We start from the raw sequence: 24,995 nt of genomic DNA on the forward strand, positions 1-24,995 counted from the left end.
ATAGATGTTTGTGGGCACCACACTCCTAATGAAGTTGGAAATCCTTGAAATTCAAAACTAAATGTCAGAGAAAATTACTAACACATATACTACATATTATGAATTACTGTAACAGAGCACAGAACAAAGCATCCCTACCCATCCTGATTGATTCCAGAGAGCCATTTGTTTTCCATATCTCCATAGAATAAGCTGCAAAGTAATGTTGACAAAATGGAGCCCTGTGGAATTCCACAGCACTGTAAGTAGTACCTACCAAAGAATAAAAGAAAACAAAAACATCAAAACATGTCACAAGATCACAATAATTGTTACATATTTTTTCCAAGTATAACATAAGAAATATGCTATATGTTTGCCAGTTAGCCTTAATTTTTTTTTGTTCTTTCTTCTAAGAATCGAATCTACATAGAGATCTAGAAGTTTCAATTTAAACAATGAAAAAACCCCACTAATTCATATATTCCTTTCGTATTAACAAACTCCAGGACACAACTGCCATTAAATAAAGAAATTGTATAACTCATCTCAAACCACAACACCTCCTTCTGCTGCAGACACATCCTTCGTTGAAGTTTTTAAATTCTTCATGTTACATCTTACTGTGACAGCTACAAGAGAAGTGCTCTTATAGACAAAACAAAGTGCACTGGAAGAATTTTCTATGCTTTCTATCAACCAAATGCATATGGCTCACAAAACCCAAGGGAATTATTTTCACAACACTTCTTTGAAGCAGCGAGATACTATAACATCCATTTCACCACTATTACATTAATGACTTGGTGAAGCTGAAGAGAATAAATTCAGACCACATCCTACTTTTGAGCTCCGATCCTACCTGTATTTTCAGTCATCTGAATACACTCCTGGCAGTAATTCAGACTTTTGTTAAATGCATCGAATGTTATTAAAAGATTGCTTAGAGGTCCCCAGCTCAATATTCAGCATTTTTTCTCAAAACATCAAGTTAATATTGACTAACTGTGATTTTTTTCATGAGAAAAAGAGACATTTGTATTTATTTACTGAACATATGGGGTTTTTTTTGGATAAACAAGAACAAGCTACTTTAAAGGGCTAAGTTCATTCCAGGACAAACAGTATTTTTTCAGTCATGTTGTGACTCAATTTGTAAGTGTGAAGCTGGTTTTGTCAGAGTGTGCTTTCTCTGAAACCATTACAATTCCATGAAGCATACTCACATTGGTTAGTCATTATTAAAGTAAGCCACAAGAGCATTCTTATGATCCTGCCAAAGGGAGTGTAAGCATCAGTGCTAGAAAAAAATATAAACATGCTTCTATGTGACTCCTTGAGTGCATTTCTCACTCTCCCTCAGTCCTCTGAGATTCTAAAGTAAGTATTCTAAAACAAAGGTATTTTTTCCAGAGCTAGAAGCTATTCACTCTATCATAAATCACCCTGAATTTACAAATAATGATCATGTAAGTACTTCCTTTTTTAAACATGGTGCACATTTGCCATCTAGAGGCAAAATATAAGTACCAAGTCAGTATCTCTACCAACACAAAAAGAAATCTGCATTACTACTTTCTGTAACATTTGATTCTTAATTTTTGAGTTGCCAATAATTTAAATTCCTATTGCTACTGCCTTTTATTTTTATTGCAACTTGCCAAAGAGCAAAACCATTGCACTTCAGGGAAATGACTAACAAGGCTTTTGCATTGATTGCTTGGATGTTACCCTTGCTTTTGCTCACCACTATGGATCCCACCATTTTAAAGTATATTCCTTTTGAATTACACTTGCAGTTTTCAATCAAGGTTATTGCATATGCTATGGAATAATATACATTATGAGGGTTATTCCACATTCTATGGAATAATGCATTGTAAATAGTTAACATCACCCAGGTAGGGAAGAGAAATTTTACTAAATATAAAGTTGACTCCAAACTCTTCATGCTTTTTTGGAGCTTAAACTGATACACAAATTTCTCACTAACATGAAATTAAAAAATCTTTAAAAGACAGCTATTCAAAAGTCCCCAGAGTCAAATAAAGGTATCCTCTTAACAAGAAACAAACAAACAAACAAAGCATACTATAAAATAATAACTAATTTCTTTTTTACCTGTTCCTAATCTCCAGAATGCTGTTATGTATCATTTGAAGGAAAAAATTAAACAGGCTGGAACTTGTCTCATAGAAAGTTAAGCTCTAGAAATGTGACAAAACAAAACAAGATTTGAAATGAAAAATACATTATAACTTTGAAGATAAACATAAATCTTTAAAAAAGTAGACTGTAGCAGTTCAAACCCCTATGTAAGAGAAAAGACAAACCCTAAACCCAAGATTTGAACATACATACTAAAAAGCTGCTCACATCCAACAAGTCAATTTTTGTTGGATGTCTTTTTTTTGTTTGTTTTGTTTTGCATTAGGAGAAATGAAATATAACATCTAAACCCACTTTTTAAGTGCTGGCATAATATATTGGATTATTACAAGGTATAAGACCCTGCTCTTTTGGCGACTTTCTATCCTGTCTTGATACACTTACTTTCCCATTCTGCTGCAAAACACATACTTCTTCAGGTATTACATACACTTCCATGCATTGCTGTCCACCCAATATTTATGGAACATTTTGTTAAAAATTATAATATAAAAAATCAATTTACAACAATTTAAATACTCTTAACAATGACTTAATTCAAATTAAAATAAATTACTTACTACTTGCATAGATTAGATAGCAGACAAATGCACCCAGCTTCTGATAGAGCCACGCAAGATCATGGTTACTTGCAGTGAAAAGATAAGGTCATGTACCAGTGGTACAGACACCCAGCCTGACATGATACTTTTCTCAAAATACTTGGTTCTTTTAAGATAATGACACACAAATTGTTTTCAAACATAAAATATTTTTAAATAGAACACTGCTGCTCATGCAATATCTAGTATAGTTCTCTCCATCAGTTTGAAAAAGATAACAAAATGTACTTATACATCAGCGATCCAGCTAGTTTCCATTTTCATCCAGGTACTCATTAGCCTTTCTTATTTTTGTAGGATCCTGGAATTGTACACCAGCCACACCCCAAATTCTACTCCTATGTCCACAGATACACAAGATCATTTCATTTGTAGGTTAGAAATCATCTTTTGCCAATCTTGTCATTTTCCACTGCTGTCTGAGCCTACCACCTACTTCTATGCCTTTGTCATGCTGCTTACCCAGAAGGATGTCTTGAGAACAAACACCTGCATCACAAGAATGAAAACAGAAGGATGCTTGCTTCTTGCAACAAAGCATCAGTTGAAGTAAACTTAAAATACATGTAATTTTTAACTGTGTTAATTCACTGAAACAAGAAATCTCTTCAAACAAAAAAACAGTTGATCTTGTTTGCTTTGTACTTAACTCCCCGTAAAGAAGAGTTCATTCTCATCCACCTTGACAGGTAATCGTTAAAATCAGCTTTTTAACTTTTTAATTAGGTACAAAATAAGATCTTAAAACAAACAACAAACAAAAAGCTATGCAGTTTGCAAGTCAAGGTGTCACATTCTTAGCTACTTGGTTTATAATACATTTTGCTCATTCTTACTTCCATATGTTTTGGAGATAGGAAATGTTGACACTTGCTTTTACAGATAGTTAATTTCTCACTTTAGGGCTGTTGCAAGAAACAATGAAATTAGGAAAGGAAAAAGAAAACCACAGGTTAAAATAAAAGTTTGCTAAAATAATGAGAAAATCTGGGAAAAGCTGAGAAGGACTTTTAGTCAGATTTCTTGCCTGGTGCACTCCTCCCGCTGAACACTCAGAGCCTGTTACAAACAAAGAAGAGATGACAAAAGTCTTTCTATGGAAGAAAGAAGGTGCTGGTTAGCTAGATGAGAAGTAATGGCACCACATAATATGTACATACAAGTAAAAATCCCAATCTTCCTCTAATTCTTTAGTAGCTTTCTTTCTCAGCTGCAAAGAAGCCTCACAATACTTACCTGTTCAACTACTATTGCATTTTGCAATGAGGCATTCTCCTGAAGCTGGGACACAAACTGCTTCATGTCTGGCATAAAGTCCTTGAAAGTAGAAACCTGTGTAATTGTTTAAATTGTAAAGAAACAAATGATGAAGCAATAAAAAAATTCAATAACTGACTTTTCTGTTCAGTGGAGGTCAAAGAACCAGCCTTATTGCATTATTTTAATCCAACAATTTTTCTACCATTAAATTGAAATGTCTCAGCCACAAATCTCTATTTCCACAACATATTTATCCTTATTTTTACTAAGAGTGAGTAAAAACTTTAAAATTTATGGGCTAAAAACAAGCTTTTCTACCCCTGCAAAACATCTAACAGCATTAAAAAATGTTTATTAAGTACTTAACCACTTCAAAGGGTGGCTAAAGAAAGCAATATAGAAAAAACTTTCCTTAGACTCAAATATGCTTACAACAGCAAAGAGAAGAAATCAGGAAGTCATACATGTCTCCTATAGAGCCTCTTGGCTCTTCCACTTGGGGTAACCATGATCACAGCGTAGCGCCGTATGCAGTACACTGTTCTCTTCTCAGGCTTCAGGACCCGCGAAATCACTTCCACAAGTTTATTGTGAGGAATGGTATCATAAGCCCTGGACACATCAGCCTGAAACAGAAGAAATATCTTCCACTACATATTCAGCAATATTGCTGTAAACATTCTGGTAGTATAGAGGAAGTATTGCTGTAGTATGTAAGCAAGGCTGAAGGACAGATCTCGTGGGAGTAAAATTATTGCATCATTCAGGCCAAATTCCTGACAAAACAAAAACTCACTGCTTATCTGAAAGACCTTTCCCCACTCATCGAGTATTCCCTTAGAAGGGAATATCCAAAATATCAGTTTTAACATAATTCTTATTATTAAAAGAAGATTGTACCACATGCAACCTTAAATCTAACACTAAACCTCCAATCATTTAAGTTAATGACTAGTATTTTTATGCCTAAATATTTTAAGAAACTTGTCTCACCATATGGCCATAGAGATGACATCTTAGACTTTTGGAAAGCTGCAAACCTACATATTTTACCTTTCCCTTCCTTTCCTTTTCATATTGGAAACCCACCTCTGCTATTACTTGCCCTAGTAAAACAGAAAACTTTCTGTAGAAGCAACAATCTTCGGATTATTATAGGACAAATTACGTCAATGACTCAACCCTCTGGCTAGAAAAATAACAAGACAAAATTATGAAAGTTACTTCAGGGCAGAATGACAAGCAAGATATGAGAGATGAGAACACAGCTCCACTACAACACATACAAACCTGTGTAATTTACATATTTCTGTATACATTGCCCCAATTCAAAGCTATGAACTGAAATCAAACACAAAATGTTGCCTGCTCGACAGAACTGACAGAAGTGCGAAGATGAAGAACAAACTCTAACTCCTTTAAACAATGGGCTACAACAAGCACTGATTTTTTTCCAAGTGGGAGAAGAAACTTCTTGGAAAGTCATGTGTTCATTTTCAATAGAAACTAATGATATTAAGACAGAAGAGACAAATTTTTTAAGAGACACTGAATTTATTCTAAAGCACACAGAACTTTTTTTTTGGTTTTCATATGGCTCAAAAGGCTATCTGAACTTCTATCTTTCTCGCACTTTTATACCCAGCTAAATGTAACTGCAAAAAATTCAGTGCATGCACAGAAGCAAGAGTTCCTGCATGACAGAAAGATGGACAGAAAAACACCCAAGCAAAGGAAGCTCTACTGCAGGGTCACCCATCCACAAAAAAGCAATCAACCACCCCCATTGAAAAACTAACCAGAGTCTGGAAAGTATGCACAAAATTTTCTTTAGAAAAAAAAATTAATTATGTAGTCAGATTACAGCTAATAGAGCTATAAAAGTATCTGCACAAGCTAGTTTTGAAAAGCTTGTTTGAATATGTAATTAAAAATACATACCTTTACACAGTAGAAATGAGGAATTTCACCACCAGATTCAAGAATCTTTGTAACAAACTGCTTCCATATCTTGTAGATATCATCTTTCCCAAACACTGAAGAGCCTATAAAACTGGTGTTTACAGTCCGTTCATAATTTAACACACTAAACAGATTTTTTAGTTGAGTGTTGTAATGATTCATCTAAAGAGACCAAAGAGAATCACCTTAAGTTATGCTGAAACATATTAAATTCTTCGCAATACAAAGATTACAAATTTAAAGTTTGAGATTAAATTTATGTATTTACGACATTATTTTGCTCAATTGAAGCTTTCAGAAAGCCTGACTATCACTGCAGTAACTACTTCAAAGTGACAAAACAGTCTCAGAGATTTTTTCTTTTAGTATAGCTAAATCCTATGGAAAAATGTTTTTGCTCCTATACTTGACTCTTGGACATCAAGGTGTAATAGTTACAGTGATAAATAAATGAATGTCAGCAAATAAATCCACTATTGATCTGAAAATAACTTCTTAAATATTCATTCTCTATGCTGGAGATAATGACAGCAACAAGAACAGCAAAGAGAAGGTGTGCTCTGCACCATCAGCTGTGCCTCTCGAGGTACTTTACTCAAGTAATTGAGCAAAGATTTAACTCAGCTGTGGGCATAGTCAAGAACATCAGAGCAGCACTGAAGTCATGCAGGTTGATTAGCTCTGTAAACACTATAATGTCAATATTATGTGAAATAACACTCCACAGATCAGAACAGCTTTTAGCTGATGCTCTTTTCACCTGGTCTGGGATCACATGGTCTGAACAGTTAGCGCTAAGAAGCTGTTGACACCTCACCTATTTGGGGAAGGTCAATCTTGGGAATGAGACTCAGCCTTAAGGAAAAGCAATTAATTCAGCCAGGCAAGATAGTGAAACTGGGCTGTCACTATTCCTTCTGGCTAACTGCCCTGTTAAATAGATTATTCTGTGCACCGAGTGTTCCGTCTATTCGTACACTGCAATTACTCTCAGCTTCCTTCCTACCTCTCTACTGTGCTTGTTCCAGCTTCCTTGCCCTTCCTTAGACCCGCTTCTCACCACTGTTCACTGGCTCCACAGGCAACTTCACAGATCAACATGCACCATCAGTATTAAGGTAAATCCTAACAGGCCAGACACACCCATATCAAAAAACAGGATTACCTTACAAGCCATGCTATTCTATTGGGCTCATTTGCTTAAGGTAGGTTTGCAAACAGAAGTCTGCGATCCTGGAATGGAAGGCTTGTGGAAATTAAGCTTTGGAAAGGGAGAAGTTAAGCTGCAACAGACCCATTCAGCCATTTTGATCAGAATGCTACAGTCCACCATGTTAAAACTAGTTTTATGTAACAAAAATCCTTACTCCATTTATTAGTTACCTACATCAAATGCATATAAAACAATGAAGAAAATAAAAACCTTCTTTTCTCTGCTTTCCTTGCTGAGTGCTCGTGGTTCGACAATACCGCTCACTTTTACTATGGGTCTCAACCCATTTGGTTTTGGAATAAACCGGAGCTTTGATGCCATAGGAACAAATTTTTTTTGACAGATAGTTTCAATCTCCTCTGAAGACAGAGGCCGTAGCTGTACTCTGACAAAATGGTTTCTAAAATACAAATATACACTTAGTGTGAGCAACAGGAAAGGCAGAAAAGTAAAACATTTAATGTCTTTACCATAACTAAAGCCAAATATTTTTCTAAGATAATACAAATACTAACCTCTACAGAAAGTGACATGAAATTCTGAAATTCAGAACAATATCACAGTATCTTAATGACAATGTAATACAAAAAGAAACCACATATTTCTGCTTAATGAAAATAAAAACCCTTCTTAACACTAAATTTAAGCACTGGTTCGTGGAATACATATGAACACTATGAAATATGTTTTATGCAAGAAACGGGAGGTTGGATATTGCTCATGGTTTCAGAAGTTTGAAAGGCATTAACACAGTTGAAAAGAACCTTCTGAAAACTACTCTAAGACAGCTCCTGGGAAGAACATACAAGTTGTAATGGCTATTCTACTCCTAAGAGTCAGGGGATCTATCACTTATTAGGTGCTGGGATACACAGACAACATAAGGGCTTTAGGTATCCAGGACTCTGATGAGTCAGTTGAAGCAAACAGCAGACAATAATGAAGAACCAAAGGTGCCCAAGTCACAGGTTCTGGGCTTCCCAAGCTCACCTTAATGGGAAATGTGTTTTCCTCTCAGATCCCCCCCTCAGGACTTACAGTGCCGTGAAAAAATCAAAATCAATACTTTTTCATACAATGAATCAGGAAGATGGTGGTGGAGCAAAAGCCCTTGTTTTTACTTAAGATGCAGAGTTAAAGTACCCTACCTGCAACATAAAAGACCGGGATAAATCTCCTGCACTGGCTGCATTGTTCAGATGTACAAAATGTGCCCTACAGACTAACAGCTATGATATTACCCTGGAAAGTAAGGGAGGCAATTTAAGTCCTCACAAAAGACTGGACATCAATCTAAATTTGCATGATGGCTTTTTACATCCCACACAATCCAATAGGCTGGTTTAGCAAAAGGAGGCCACGCTATTACAAAAGGCAGTGGGTGAGTGGTGGAAACCTGGGTAAAGATGCTCTAGGAGACACCTGAGAAGCCAAGAATGCAGGTAAGAGAGGCACGCAAATACTTCCTTTGTATGTCTACACTGCTCAAATACAAGCTCCTGCTGCTTGGGACTCTTGGCATCTGAGGGATATAGTGATGACACCTAGAAGGTATAGCGGCATGCAAGGCCAGTGAGTTGAGCTACTGAGAGTTTTGAGAATTAATATTCAAATTTTCCAATTAAATTCCTGGTAGAGATGCTGCCCAAAGGAAAGCAGAAATTATTGCTTTTCCACAGTGGATCACTACTCTTTATAGAATTACATTCTTTGCTGAACACAACATCTACTACACTATTAGACAGACAACCAGTATAAAACAATTCACTCCAGTTCAACAAAAAAAACTTAATGATCAAATTTCCCTCCCTTTACAGCTCACAAGACCAGAAAGAAAAACCCCAATGAACCTCTATCACTATACTAAAAATATGGCTTCCTTTGAAAGTGAAGACAAAGGCCAGTTATTGGCAGATCTTCACTGCTCCCTCTGGCCAGCTGGAGATGCCATTTTGCTTGCAGCAACATTCACTGCTAATGTCAAGGCATTTATAGCAGCACTGATGATTTTGAATGTGCACTAATCTAGCAGCCACTGAAGCATGCTGCTCTCACTGGCACTCACAATGCTCTTAAGCACTGAAATTTGAAGGAATTTGACTAGATGGTCCTGCTGTCTTTTGATATCTCACCTCAATCTGATGGGGAAGATTCAGAATTTCTGCAGTGTTTTTAATCCTCAGCAGGCACTGTGTGGCAAGGGCAGGGATGGCATGAGCTTTAGGAAAACAGGTGTTCTCACCACAACACTGTGTTCATTATTTTTAACACATAACTTTACATTCTGCAGGCTATTTAACTTGAAGCAACTGTATCACAAAATACTGATTTTTTCTTAGCAAATTCTGCTTTTAATTTGGGGACTGAAGTTTGGTATAGCTACAGAAATTAACACAAAGTTGTCTGTTCACAATGACAGCACACGTTGATCTCCACCAATACAGCAAGGCTACCATACAGATCCAGGGCCCCTCTCAGAATCCTGTTCCATATCCTTGAGTGGGATTCTATCCAGGACGATCTACTCAAAAGGACAGTCCTTCAAGATGAGGATTTACTCCCTAATGACAATGCTGTCAATGCAAAGGTGAGCTCACAAGTAAGGTCCAGGTCCACTCAGTCCAGCCAGTTCCATACATTCTCTTCTTCTAAAGGAGGATGCAGAAGTACTCAACAGGAATCAGTGGCTACCAATGCCTTCCTGCAAACCAGCTCAGAGCAACTGCCTTGAGCAGCTCCAGCTGAGGAGAACCAGAATAACCACAGAACATCCATTAGGGCAACAACTGAGGTCACCAGACACTCCTCCTCCAGAGAAGATGGAAGCAGCTCAATAGCCTTCAGCACTACTTCACCAGCAGTGCCTGGCTGGTTAAGAGCAGACAGTGTCTGAACAGCCTCAAAATGGCCACAGCTGTCCTAAATACCTTGTGTCCCAGTATCTCTAAAGACCTATATTCTAATTTCTTTCCTCCTATGTGAAGCTGGCAGCTGGCCACCTCTATGAATGAAGGAAGCTGGACTCGTGGCAGACTTCATGTAACACATCACACATGAAAGAGCAGAGCTGAAAGCCCTGACAGTGAAGCTTAACTGCAGCTGTTGGAATGAGACTCAAAGTCCTTATAAACTATGATTCCTGCAGCCAGAAGCAAACATCCTGTTCTTAGGACACGCCTTTGGCAAGCACGCAGCAGCATTTCCTTGGGAAATGCTTCCCAAGTTCCAACAAGTTTAGAGACCTACCAAGCAAAAGGTGAGAAGGGGTTTCCTGCATGGTAAGGAAATATGTGGGGAGGAAATCAGAAGAAACAAGACCCCAGATTAAGGTCTTTTGAGTTCAAAGCACCTTACACATTGAGATTTTCTGGGAAACTGGGAACACAAACAAAAGAGCTAAATCCCAAGTTGTTTGCTTTTAACCACAAACCACACCAAAAAAATCTATTATTTACTACTTCTATTATTTTTTATTTCACATAGTATCTCTACTATGTGAAAGTCAGTACTTGATCATTTTTTGTGCCAAAAAACAGTCTTTAAATACATTGAAACTGCATAAAACACTAATTGCAACACTACAGCTGTTAGTTTGAAGACAAGACAAACAAAGTGTGGGACTGAAAATTACATTTTACTACTATTCAAAGTGCATTTTCTGTGCTACAACTGCAAACAAGATCAAGACCCCATTAAGTGCAAACACAAATGAAAGAGTGGCACTGGAGATATCAATGCTGAAATCAGGGAGGGACGGGGCAGGACGGGGAAAAATCACACATATAACATTGTGGACCAAAGGATCAGAGCAAAAGCAAAAGGTTCACCATTACAAAACAGCCACTAAAACACAAGACATTAAGTATGCTAATTTTTCACAGTTCCAAAGCTCTCTCAGATACCAGCAATTTATAATGAAAACTTGATAGATGTGAACTAAGAAGATGGGTGCACAACACTGTTCATTAAAATTGCCTATTTTCTCAATTGTTTAAAATTTTGTCTTAAATAATGCTCTAACTTAAATACATGCATGCATTTTTAAGACCAAAAAAACCAGCATGGAATCCCAGCCATACTAAAAAAGGAGCTGTGGCTTCCAAAATCCTTAACCTTTGGGAAAAAAACCCTAAACCCACAAGGCTACTGTCTGATTTTTATTAATAGAGTATTACAGCAATTCAGCAGAGCCTTGTTTTTTCTTTTTTCTAAATTAAAGTAGTTGAAGGAAATTGGGTATTTTTAAAATGAACTTTGATTTTAAAAGGTTACTTTGGGATTCTATCACTATGCTTTACTCATTGTTAAAAGGTATAAAAACTGAACTTATAACAAAATCCTCTTCATACTGTATTGCAAAGATTTCTAATAAAGAAGTCTCAATTTGAATTAGTTTTCTCACACAAAATATTTCTGAAATTACTAACTGTGTATGCTACAATCACAGGTTGAATTTTCCTCTGGGAAATGAAGCAAATAAAGTGAAGATAAATGGGCAATAAATTAAAGCAGAAATATACCTTTACACAACAAAACACATGATTTCTATGTACCCATTAAAGGTTAATTAGTTTTCTAGTGTTACCTAATTCCAATGTTCTGTAACTTGCCCCAGATAAACTTTCGGTAGTAGAAGAGCATGTTTTTCTGGAACATGGTCTCGGTGATATAGAAAAATGATCTGAGCAACTCAACAACATAGGTACCCATCAGCCAGTACACGAATTTGGCCAAAAGTTCTTCACGGAAACAATGTTCATCGGCAGGAACAAAGTGATCACCTTCAATAAATAATTCAAAGGTAGTTATAGTAACTATCAACTCTTAGCATGAGTAAAGAAACAGAACACACAAACAACTTGGATAACATTCTTGCCCTAGCTTGAGGTCATGAGAAAGAAAAAAGGTTAAGTACAAACAATTACGCAGGTGACATTCCAAATTTTCAGGGCATTAAATAACATAACTGACCCAAGCTTAAAGCATAAACACAGGAACTAATCTGCAATGACAAACAGACATAGAGGATTCAAATACATGCCACTTTCCAAAAGTAGCCCAAACACTTACTTTCTTACCCCAACATCGATTGTGCAAGATCTTTAATGCACAAAGGCAAGATTATTGTGAAATGAGAGGTAAAATAAAAAGAAACAAGTCTATGACGATATAAAACTTTAAAAAAAAAAGGAAGCAAAAGACTGAAAATAACAAAGGTATACTGTAAAAATTAGCAAAAGTAAACTGGGATGATTTGGAGGTAAGAATGATATTCAGATTTCCCAATTACATGAAAATGAACTAATTATAGGGTTAGGCTTTATTTCAGACATCCTATATAAAACTTATTGTTGCAGTCAAAGAAAAACAAAAAATACAAATCACCCAAAGTCTATCAATACTTCCAACGTTTAGATGGGACAACAATTACGAACCTACAGCATTCCTAACTACTGTCGAATTTAAGGTCACATAGATATGTAATTGGGTCTAAATACAGATAAACAGAGAATAAGACCCTGGGCTACAACACTGATGTTTTGGCCAACTTCCAGTTATAATTTTTCTAATTACATTTGAAGAGTAGAATTTAGCCCAAATGCAACAGGATTCTTAAAGAAACTACACAGAAATATTAGTTTAGCTGCTTAGCACAAATCATGGTTATGGCATGAATGTGTTAAAAAAGCTTAACTTTGATGCAACAGACCTGACAGTAAAATTTATTAAATGGAAATAAATTTTCAGTTTTCAACTCTGTTTCGTTTTTGCATGCTCCAGGGCACAAATATTTTCATGTATTTACAGCACTTAAAAAAAGACTAGAACTACTTCAACAGAAGCCAGTTAACATCAAGGAAAAATTTCACTGCTGGAAAAACTTTTAACTGAAGAGTTGTAATATGCAAGTTGAATCGGGATGCTGATAGATAGCTGCCCTGGAAACAGATTATTTCTTTTCTAAGTTATTGACAACAGATGTAAACAATAATCATAATTCAGGAAATTGTCAAGAAACCACTACTACTTTTGGAGGAAAAAACAACCCCACCTACAGTGCAGCAAACCAATTCAAAGTATGTTTAAACATCAAGCACATGAGAGTACTTCCATGAAAATTAAAAATAAGCCTATATATTGCTCTGCCTGGAATATGGCCAGGAATAGGGCATTTTTCAAAGATCAGATGTTCCAAATTACTATGAATCACACACATATTTTACAATAAAACCTTTTTAAATATTTAACTCCTCAGCATTTTGCAAAGTGTGCTTTTGAACCACAGTATCTGAATAAAGAAATACTGTTTCCTAGAATTAAGAGTTTCTTATGAAGTGTAACCTCCCTTACTTTTGACATCAGTTCTCAAACATCAGACTTTTGATCTTCCTCCTCCTACACTTGAAAGAGCCTGTAACAGCTTCAAAACTTATTGCACCTTATAACAAAAGAATACCATTTTCAGCTCGCATTACTGCAGGATCCAAGTACAATACCAGGTAAGAATAAACACTGTAAGCATACCAGCTAAGGGAGTGCAATCCATATTGCAATAGATGAAGAACAGAAGCACAGAAAAATTAAAATATGCACCAGATCCTACAGCAATCAACAATGGCTTCAGCCTAGATTTAAATCCTGGGATAGACTCTGAAGAACAAACTCAAGGAAAGGAAGACTGACCTACCATTTGAAAAGAGGATTAAAGAGAAATGGATTCATATACAACCTGGAGCAACCAGCTGTTGCCCTCATGAGAGCTTTTTAGCCAGGGACTGCTTAGCCTGGGGACTTCTGCACCACCAATTAGCCAGGCTGAAGCAGGGCTCAGTAAGGCTCTCTTGATCCTAGAGAAGGGCTCTAGAGAAGGTGATGGATGATGACAGCCCTTTTCACATGGACATGACAGGACAAGGGGGAAAGGTTTTAAACTGAAAAAAAGTAGGTTCAGATTACATGTTAGGGTGAGGGTGTGAGGGTGGTAAGGCACTGGAACAGATTGCCCAGAGAGGTTGTGCATGTCCCAGCCCTGGAAGATTCAAGGACAGGCTGAATGGGGTTCTAAACAACCTGATCTAGTGGAAGGTGTTCCTGCACATGACAAGGAGGATGGAACTAGATCTTCAAAGTCACTTCAAATTCAAACCATTCTGTGATTCTATAGCAGGCAATCCCTGTACTGAATAGGTCTCATATCTTTCTCACAGGCTGTTGTGAGGAAGTAAAAATACCTGTTTTTTTTAACTCCCATAGCAGAGGAACCCATGCCACTGCAAGGGTCTTAATTTGTTTTTAGTTCTTTCTGAACTCCTACAGTAACAAACAGGCAGACAGCGTTTATTCCTCACATGCTCAGGTCACACTTCAATAGATTTTCTGAGTTACTGCAATTTGGATAGTAGAAGTGGATGAGAAAGAGTTTTGGTTTTTGTTTAGCCCAGGTTCCGAATTCATGTTTATGAAAACATCATTCTATTAAACACAAACAGCATGAATGCAAACAAGTTTTGGAAGGAAGACAAGCTTAAGAGTCCTTCCACCATCAGTTACAAATGCTACCAGGTTTGCCGTCTCAGCTATGCTTATTACCAATGAACTCAGCAATTCTGAGTCCAGATTCAATATCCCCCCCCTTCCCACCTTAACCATAAACACCAATCATCTGACAGCCCCACCACTTAGTTCTTTAATATAAGAAGTACCTTTGCCTAGACGAAGCCACATGCAGTCATTCACTCTCATCCTCCACATCAACTCCTGCAACGAAACCTTAGCAAACCTCCCCCTGGAAATGAACACTTTGACATTTTTTAGAAACCGGCACTTGTTGTGGTTTGAACCCCAAAGCTCAGCAGGAATGACCTTCTCCAGGCAATCCCTCACAAACATGTACACCTGCCAGTGGCTGCTGTGCTGCTTGAGGAGCTCCATGAGGACTGAATCACGTGCCTCTTGCGGGTTTTGCTCCTCACTGGGCAGCAACTCCCCACGCAGAGATTCTGCGAGGGGAGCACCTAAGTTGTCTGGCACATCAGTGTGACCAGATTCACATCTGCTGCTTGTCACACACTTAGCAGGCTCTTGCGCAAACTGTTCTGCTTGCTTCTGAACCTCTGCATCCCCAGGCAAGGCTGCCTGACAAGACAGTTTGATTTTTTTCATAGTGATTTCAGATATCCAAACGGGGCAATTTTTTCTCAAGAGAGCTAAGTAAGCACACTTTCCATGGTTAATCAGCAGTTTCTGAAAGGTATGCCTCATCTGCCGGTAGCGTTTGGACAACTTCTTCTTTCTCCGCTTGGGTTTTGGCAGACTTTGGTTATGCCTTTGCTGCACCTGATTTTGGTTTAAGAATATAGCTTCTATAAGCCGTCTTCCACCTGCCTCAGAGCCCTGCAAGCGATTCAATACAAATGATTTAGGAAAACATTCTTGGAAACTCCTGCAAGAATACAGAAGAGACTTCCTCCCAATGTATGCTGCAGAACTCAGGAGTCTATTTGGTAACTTCTTTGATAAATGAGGCTGGGGACTTTCCTGCTCTCTGCGTTCTGAAGTACCCTCCACAGGTTTGGTTTGTCCTGAAGCCAGCTGAGATTCATACATACGAATCTCTACTCTTTTCCTACAGAATTCTGCTTGCATTTCAGTGTTGGACTCTAAAGGCTTGTTACTCTGAAATCTCTGCAGAAGAGAGCCTGCCACAAACTTCCTCCTGCCACGAGATGTGTGAACTAAACAAGGACCAGACACAGCACTGTTACTTCTTTCAGAAATATGGAGGGTTTTAATGACACTTTCAGAACGTGGTGCTACATATCCAGTTTCAGAGCTCTCTAAGCTACTTTGGTTTACATCAGGAACAAGACTACAAGCCTTTTCCTCTCTCACTTTCTCTCCTATTTTTGCCCTCTTGGCTGGAATTTCAGATTCTTCTTCTCTATGAATCTTCCTTTTCAGAGATGGAGCTGTGGCTGAAAGACATGAACTGGAGTGACTCTGTTTTTCCTGATCTTCAGTAACCATTCTGATCTGTTTGCTTGCTTTAGAAACAGCTTTTGCAGAACACTGGTCAGTGGGCACTAAGCTTAGTGTCTTGTTCTTTCTTTCATTTCTCATTCTGGAGACATCAACTTCGCATCTTTGTCTGTATGACTTTAAAAGATAATTTCTATGAAACATAAGCCTTTTTCGCATATATTTAAGCAAGCTAGTACGTTTATACTTTGAGAACCTTTGTCTAACAAATACCAGGGATGAGTCTACGCTATGTGAAATAAGTTCGTAAATTGGTTGCCCACAAACTTGGTAACAATTACTAGGGGGAACCAGCATAAAGACTGCACAGTGTTCCAATACATACATCATCACATCATCCCCTATACGGCTCAACAGGGTCTCCCAGAAGCCGCTGATACAAAGAGTTTCTGTGGCAGTATTGGGTAGGTAGCTGTGTATCTTTGAAACTGGCATGACTGGGAATTGAGAACTGTTTTCATCCGGTAAGGAGTATCCATATGCAAGGACATTCTTCTTCTTTTTTTCACACAGTCTCTGAACGACTCTCGCGGTGACCTCACTCTGACTAGATAACTGAAGAAACAACAAAAAAAGAAAATTAGCTTTTTTCACTTACTCTTCCATAAACCACAGTATACCCTTTTAAGAAAAACACATCCAAAGATACACAGCCCTAGACACCAATTTTCAAAGCAGTATTAATTACTCACAAACATCATACTCAAAAATTAGGATTTTCCAAGCGTAATGCAAGATGTTCATATGTAGCAACGTAAGCCGACGACTTGAAGGAAGTCTTTTTAACATCTGCCCTTTTGATCCTGGTTTTTATGCCCAGGAAACGCCCTGCATTATTCCCGTTGAATCCCCCAGCAGCTCAGACTCCACTGCCTCCAGTGAATGGGTGTTCGCAGATCCACATTTGCAGGCACGCATACGTGCTCGCGCAGGCTCCAACCTCCAGGGAACTAACGCTAATTTTCTTGAGGCCTCCATTTCCTTTCATGCAAAGGAAAATTCAACGAAACGACTCGGCACACAATTCCAAAACCCATTCAACAAGTTGCCCTGGGTTTGCAGCATCCATGCCCTGGGTTTGTTGTGCTTCCTACCACAACACCGTTTCCCTCATATGGCGCTAGAAAAAAGCGGTCCTCCCTCTCTGAAAAGCTTTTCCTCCGCTTAAACACCGACCTGCAACCCGTTCTACCCGCCTCTTCTTTAATCTCTCAAGACTGGGGCACTCTCCGTGCCCAGTCGCTCCCCGGCCACCTTCGGCTTGTTCATCCCTACCCACATGGGCAGGCAGGGAGTCAGTCAGGGAGCCCTACGCACGCAGACCCGCAGCGCTCCCCGCCCGCCCTTCACCGGCACCTGGGCCTCGCTCTCCCACCCCCAAGAAGAGGCAGGGACTGATTCCCACCGCTCCCCGCTGCCTTCTGGGGCCAGGACGGAGCGGCGGACGGCTGTGGGAGCCGGCCAGGCCCGCCCGGCAGCAGCCACCGGGGGCCAAGGGCCGCCGCGCCACCCCCGCGCACGCACGGAGCGCGGGAAGCGCCGTCCCAGGGAAGCCCCGACAGGGCTCTCGCCCCCGAGCCCCTTCCTACCTGCTGGAAGGAGAAGGGCCGGGGGATGGCGCGGGCGCCGCGGGGGACGCACACGAGGCACTGCCCCACAAAGTTGCGGTAGCCGGGGCCGTCGTCGGCCCGCAGCACCTCGGCGTCCCCGGCGCCGCCGTCCCCCAGCCGCCGGACGAAGGTCTCCAGCGGGAAGGCCTCAGCGTAGCAGCGGTGCAGCGCGGACAGCACGGCCGTGAAGGGCTCCCGGCCCGCCATGTTGCGGCCAAAGGGGGCGCGGGTCCACCTGGCGCGGCCGCGGAGCCCCTCCGACCGCGCCGCTCGCCCGCCGGGCATCGCAGAGCAGCTGCTCAGCGATTAATTGATAAACAAATTAAAGTGTTAAGTTCTCCTGCCTAGAGAGGCAGGAGGAGAAGAAACCAGCCACGGCATCCTTTTAAAGCGGCGGCGCGGCTGCCGCGGACCGGTGCCCTCCGCGTGGCCGCGGAGCAGCGGCGGGCGGGGCCGGGGCGGCCGGGGCGGGGCCCGAGGCCGCTGTCCAGCGCCGCCGCGGGGGTCGCAGCTGGACGATTCCTCTCCGAGGAACGCTTTTTTTCCCTCAGCATCAGCACTCCATTGGGGATCCATCTAAAAAAATAAGAGCAACTGTAGGAGAGGTTATGGTGGAGATGAACAGACTAAACCCTACAAATACCGAAGTGGTTCACCCTGTACTTTTTCATCAAACTCATAAATGAAGAAGCCAAATTGCTTGCGGTAGTGTGTAACCTCCTACTCCAAATTTGCCTTGATATCTGAAGACTTCATGATAGAACACTTGATGCCAGACTGTGAAAGAGATTGCAGCGGAGTCCTGGGGAAGTGCAGGTCTCTAGGCCCTGTGTGCCTTCCAGGTGATTGAGTAGAAATCCTAGAATTATAGCATGGTTTGAGTTGGAAGGGACTTCAGAGGTGCTCTACTTCCAATACCCTTGCCATGGACAAGGACAATATATGTGAAATGTCTGTGCAATAACAGGGGATGCTGGGAGAAATACAAATTGCTCAGCCAACACTGTTCCCATAAGGAGTCCTGTCCTTGAGTTCTGTCAAGTGTTGGAAAGCCATGAAAATCATCTGGGCGATATATGCTACTTGAATTTCCAAAAACCTTTGCAAGAAAATGTGGCATGACACATCGCATAAATTCAACAAACCCAGAACTTTTGCGTAAATGTTTGGGCAAGATGGAGTTAACCCTCTACCAGGGTGGGAGGGTGAGGTGACTGACTGTCTTCTACCCAGGCTTCATAGTTAGGTTGCTGTGAGTATCTTGCAGAAGTACAACAGAGTTCTCTCCTTCCCAAAGATTAGAGAGTACCTCATCTTTGAGAGGAGTCATCCAACAGATCCCATGGTAGAGAAGGTTATTTTTTCAGGTGTGTCACTAGGTGAAGGGAGATGTTAGTGTTCCTGTGGTCATGGACAGTCTTGTCCCTGGTAGAGGTGGTGTCATGCAGTGAGTAATTATTCACCAGTGGCAGGGACAGACGTGTAGAAGTTGTGGGTCTGCTGAGACAGAGCAATGTGTACCTTCCTGTCCTCTAGTGAAGCCTTTAAAAACTAGGGAGTGAGGTCTGCATCCCTCTGCTCATGGAGGACTGGCCTCCTTTCCTACTAAAACAATTAAATTGTTTCTGGGACTAAAGCAGCTCATCTCCTAACATCAGCATGGCTGAGGAGTCAACTCCCTGGCACCTTGTGACCTACAAGTTGAGGCTTGCCAGACTCTTCTAGCCCTTAACAGCACCAGCTGGCATTCCAAAGGGAGGCAGAGCAATAACACCAGGCTTCATGGGACCTCAGCGAGGCTGTAACTGAAACACTGCACTGCCACTGCAGGGGATAGTGCAGTGGGGCAGGGGATTTGTAGACAGTCTGAATACATCAGCATCTGCACCTAGGGTAGTGATAAAGCTGATGCCCTTGCTCTGACCTCTGAAGGATCTATTTGACATGTATTTCCCCCCATATCTCTGTTGCTCCGAAGGTGACAGCACCCTTAAGGTAGAATGTTGCCTGTGGCAAACATAAGTTTCACCATTTCCTGTGAGAAGCACATTCAGGAAGAAAGTAAGAGGAAAAGGAAAAAAAGGGATTAATTAATCTCCACCAGTCACTGGCAGGTCCCAGCCTGTGCCTCTTCCTGATGCTTGCTTGGTGGCAATAACCACAGCAGTGGTGGAGGGGGAGAGGGCTGCTGCAGCCAAGCTAAGAGGGGGCTCTTTCCTCTTTCTTTTCACAGGTACCACGTGTTTTTCTGTGTGTCTACCATTGGGCTGGGGAGAGAATTCAGGAGGGAGAGGGGGAATGAAGTAACATGGAAAAAGAGTAAGGTTGATTTTTTGGCTTTTGGGGTGTTTTTTGGAGGGGTGGCAGGATGAATAAGGAAAATAGAATCACAGAGACATAGAATAGCTGAGGCTGAAAGAGCTCTATAGAGGTATCTAGTCCACTTTGCTGCTTAAAGCAGGGTCACTTAGAGCAGATTGCCAAGTGCCATGTCAAATCAGGCTTTAATACCCTCAAGGATGGAGACTCTGCAACCTCACCGGGCAACCTGTTCCAGTGCTTTATCACACTTCAAAAAAATCATGTTTAAATGGGATTTCTTCTATTTTAATTTGTGCCCACTGCCTCTTATCCTGATATTGGATAGTATTGAGAAGAATTTGGACCCATCTTGTATTTATTCACTTTGTTATGATCCCCACTTAGCCTTTCCTCCTTGGGCTAAACAATTCCTTTGATATGATCCCCTCTGAGCCTTTCCTCTAGCTGCCTCACAATCTCCTCATATGTCAGATTGTCTGGCTCCTTAATTACTTTAGTGACCCTTAGTGGAAAGTTCTCTGTGCTCACTACTACATCACTCTTTTACTGGGAAGCCTGATCTGGACAAATAATGGGGTCACAGTTCTCTACCAAATTTATGCTTCAAGGCATACTTAACCTTATCCACATCCTGCTTTACAACCGGCTTCTGTGAAAGAGGGTTACCCTGGGAATGGATGATGATAGTGGAATGATAAAAATAAAACACTGTTTTTATGGTCAAGCAACAAAGTTAAAGGAAATGAGATGGTATGTTTGGGTCCAGCTTCAGTAATGGCCATTTAAAGAGGCAAGCTTTCTGCAAATGTGCCTGTTTTCAAAGCTCCATTTGAGAAGGCTAAAGGAAATTCTTAGGAGAAATGTCACAAGATGAAGAATTAAGGCATCTTTCAAAAACCTGAAGCTGTGTTCAAATAGAAAAGTGAAAAACAAATCAAGCAGTATCAGATTAGTTTGATTAATAACTCATCATAGTTGAAAGAAACATGAAACATCAGAAGTGGAACAGCTTGCCAGGAAGTCTATAATGCAAAAATAGAGAAGGAACACTTAGGAGAACTGTGGCAATACTGAGGACTTTGAGGGAGGCTCCTGTGTCAAATCTTCGCACACAGCATGAACAGTCTCAAGGGCAAAGAACTGTGAATTATGTTGTTCAAGAAAGAGGAAAAAAAATACAAAAATCGGTGAGTTTCTATAATTAGATGGTAATTACCAGTGAGTTTAAAGGAACTCGGGGATTACCCATGTCAAGACAGAAAGTTTCTGTATCACAGGCTATGAAAATATGTAACCTGACATCAAGAATCACAAAGGATATCATGGGGACTACCTAGCAGTAAATCTGAAGACCCAGCTGTGAAAGTTGACTAACTCTAGTAGTGGACACGTGGATAACTACGGCACATTGGAGGAGTCAACATTACATTTGCTGAGGATGACATTATGTGATACAAGGGGCCATTCCTTTGGTCAGTTCAGGTCAGTTGTCCCAGCTGTATCCACTCCCAGTTTCTTGCCCACTGCAGTCTGCTCACGTTGGAGGCAGAGTGGGAAAAAAATGATGTTCCAAGCGCTGCTTACTTGATGCCGTTCCGAGCGCTGCTTAGCAATATCAAGATGTGGGTGTGTTGTCTGTTAGTCACAGACCCAAAGAAGAACACAAACAGACTGCTTTGAAGAAAGGTGACTCTGTCCTTGCCGGACCCAGTACAATCTGTCAGAGTAAGACCCCTTTTTGGCCCATCACATCCATCAGTCTGAGTCATCACTGACTAGAGGATCTTTAGCCAATGTGGCTGACCTTGGTGCCAGTCTCACCTGAAGCTACAGCTTGAGACAGATAATACAATGATGTGCCTTTAATCAAGGACGTCCCTTCAGCTGCTTCGTGTAATCCCTTTTGAGAGCATCCATCACATGTCATGGCTTTTATCTGCTGTGGAATGAAGCCTGTTGTGATAGTGACTTGCTGTCTCCTCTGTCGGCTTGTATCTGCAGTCTTTGTTTTCTTTACAGTGGTCTTGGTAAATGGAGATGTGATTTGGTTCTCTGGACCACCCTGCGCAGAGGGCATGTGGTGTGGGGAAACAAGTCCTTTTTAGCACTATTATCACAGTTACCAGACTTATATGGGTCTGGCTCTTCCCGTGTCTGTCCACCACAATCCTCTGGACTGGGACTCTCCCTCAGAGCCACAGTGGTCCCTTCACCTCTTAAATGCTTTTTCCAGGCCACTGTGTGTCTCTCACACTGCGTGATGGTCCCTGAATGGCATCACTCTTCTAACACTAGCCCCAGGCTTACTGTTTGATTCAGCTCCTCCCTACTTGCCTATTACTCCTTAAAACAGATGTTCAGCCCTTCCTTTCCTCCCAAATCTTTCACTCTAGGACACAAAATGAACGACACGCACACTGCTGTTCTCAAGGTGAAGAAAAAAGGGGAACGTTTATTTTCTGACTCCAACATTTATAGTTTTCTAAAAGTGGCAGTGGATTGGAGGGTGACAGTGCCACCTCTCCAATGACACTGGACAAACCAACAGTCCATCAAATTTCTCCTCCTGCATAAAGGAATTCAAAACAAGGAGTTATTTACAGAAAGTGTGTGAGAAAGTTCATTACAAGAATGTAAACATCAGAAGGCTTAGAAAATCTTAAAAAATCAGGGCAACACACATCTGCCTCTTCGAAGTCAGGTCTTAATTGCATCAGACATATTTTGTGCCCATCAAACACTGAACGTTTCTATTGTGTTTAACAAATGCTCAGTGCTGCTTTTCATACATCAGTCCCAATATTTCCTCTCCAAGCTCTTTGATCCTTGTCTCAGACTCTTGGCTGGCAGCCAGCCACGCCCAAGTACATCACACTTTGCTTTTCCTCAAGACACATTCTTCCTCAGGTTTCATGCTGTCTTTCAGTATTAGTGAGTTCGAGGGGAAATTAATTTTCCATGTGCTGGTTTTGGCTGGGGTAGAGTTAAATATCTTCATACTAGTTATTACAGGGCTATGTTTTGAACTTGTGCTGGAAAGAGTCTTGATGACACAGAGTTTTGTTTTTTTTTTTTTTACGGCTGAGCAATGTTTACAGAGTGTCAGAGCCTTTTCTGCTCCCTTCAACACTCCACCAGTGAGGAGGCTGGAGGTGCACAGGAATCTGGGAGATGACACAGCTGGGAAAGCTGACCCAAACTGACCCAAGGCTTATTCCGTACGATATGGTGTCACGATCAGCATAAAAAGCTGAGGGGAGATCTGGAGGCGGAGGGAGAAGGTGCTTAGGGAGAGGCTGGGCATTAGTTGGTTGGAGCTGTAATTGTTTAAATTTGCATAACTTTTCTTTTTTTAGAATTTTATTTTACTCTTTTTTTTTTTTAAATTTTATTTTATTCACTGACCTACAACCTGTTCTAACCTCCTCTTCCCTAATATCTCATGGGTAGGGAAGCCCTCTGAGTGAATAAATCTAACGATAGGTATTGAGAAATGGAGCCAGAAGGAGCCCAGCCTTTCAGATGCCCGGTGAGAGTCTCTGACTGTTCCCTGTCTTTGACTGTTCCCCGTCTCCCACTAAGAGAAGTTTGGCCCTGTGTGAGGATTGATGCACTTTTCCAGTGGTTACAGAATTATAGAAAAAAGACATTAAGCTGTTAGAGAGCATCAAAGGAGAGGAATTAGGATGGTGAAGGGACTGTAGAGGGAGCTTTATGAGGAGCAGCTTGAGGTCACTTGTCTGTTCAGTCTGGAGAAAAGGAGACTGAGGGGAGACTTTATTGCAGTCCAAAACTTCCTTGTGAAGGGGAAGCAAATGGGAAGGTTCTGGTCACTTTTGTGACCACTGACAAGACTTGAGTAAACCACATGAAGCTGAGTCAGTTAGATTGGGATTTTATTAGGAAAAAAGTGTTGCACCCAAAGGGTGGCTGGGCAAGGGAACAGGTTCCCCAGGGAAGTGGTAACAGTACCAGCCTAACAGAGTTAAAGAAGTGTTCGGACAATGCTCTCAGGCACATGGTGTCAGTCTTAGGAATGGTGCTGGGTAGAGCCAGGAGTTGGATTTGATAATCCAGATGGGTCCCTCCCAACTCATCATATTCTATTTAAGAATTTTCTCTTAGTATAAAGGGAGAACTGTGATGTCTCCTTTTTAAGGATATCTGGAGCTAATCAGTTTGCTTCAGCTATTTCTTTAAGCTATTCTATTTCTTACTGCTCCTTTTAATGGGTCCCTAAAAATCCTGATTTGATTTGGATTTTTTAAATTATTCTTTTTAGAACCCTCCCCTCCTTCGTCAGAAGGAACAAAATAGATTCAAAAGGCACTTTAACACTTAGGCATTGTGGCTCATGCCTGCCTATGTTTGGTCAAAAGAGTAGGATCGCTTCTCCCCTGGTGCCTCCAGCTTTCTGTTTAGTGGTACTTTGTCCTTTTAGTCCTTGCCATATGGTACCCATAAAATGTCTTGCAAGCTGTTGTGAGTCTATGTATGTATTTGGGCGTAGTTGCCTCTCAGTTTCTGGCCCCTAAGGTTCTTTTTTTTTCATCTCCATCTCCACAATCTGCATTTATAAAGAGCTCTGATGGTTTCTTTTATGATGATTTGTCCTCCTTCTATTTTTTGCACACCTGCAAGTACTTGTGGACTATCCTTCTCTTATTTTGGACTTTGAAAAATTAATTCTGAACATTTTTACCAGGCATTATTTGCCTGTCACAGTCTCGAGCCCGAGGTTAGTCTTTGTCAAGCAGCCTAAAGCCAGGTAGGCGCTTCATTGGTGTGGTTCATCTGCGTACTTTGGTCCTGTTAATCACAAGCTGAATGTGACCAGGG

At 40.7% G+C, this 24,995-nt stretch overlaps 1 protein-coding gene across 1 annotated transcript in view; it reads right to left on the reverse strand.

Moving 5' to 3' along the window:
- The window catches only part of TERT (telomerase reverse transcriptase), a 34,233-nt gene extending 15,973 nt beyond the window's left edge, over positions 1-18,260 (reverse strand). The window contains exons 1-9 of the mRNA XM_038128137.1: positions 17,814-18,260; positions 14,889-16,779; positions 11,771-11,966; positions 7,360-7,585; positions 5,952-6,134; positions 4,475-4,636; positions 3,987-4,082; positions 2,101-2,186; positions 139-252 (exon numbers count right to left, since the gene is read on the reverse strand). Coding sequence (XP_037984065.1) covers positions 139-252; positions 2,101-2,186; positions 3,987-4,082; positions 4,475-4,636; positions 5,952-6,134; positions 7,360-7,585; positions 11,771-11,966; positions 14,889-16,779; positions 17,814-18,119 — 3,260 coding nt within the window. The 5' untranslated portion in view covers positions 18,120-18,260. The remainder of the gene's footprint in view (positions 1-138; positions 253-2,100; positions 2,187-3,986; positions 4,083-4,474; positions 4,637-5,951; positions 6,135-7,359; positions 7,586-11,770; positions 11,967-14,888; positions 16,780-17,813) is intronic.
- Positions 18,261-24,995: the final 6,735 nt, after the last annotated feature.

This window comes from Motacilla alba, chromosome 2 (genome assembly GCF_015832195.1).
Source record: "Motacilla alba alba isolate MOTALB_02 chromosome 2, Motacilla_alba_V1.0_pri, whole genome shotgun sequence".
Taxonomy (NCBI): Eukaryota; Metazoa; Chordata; class Aves; order Passeriformes; family Motacillidae; genus Motacilla; species Motacilla alba.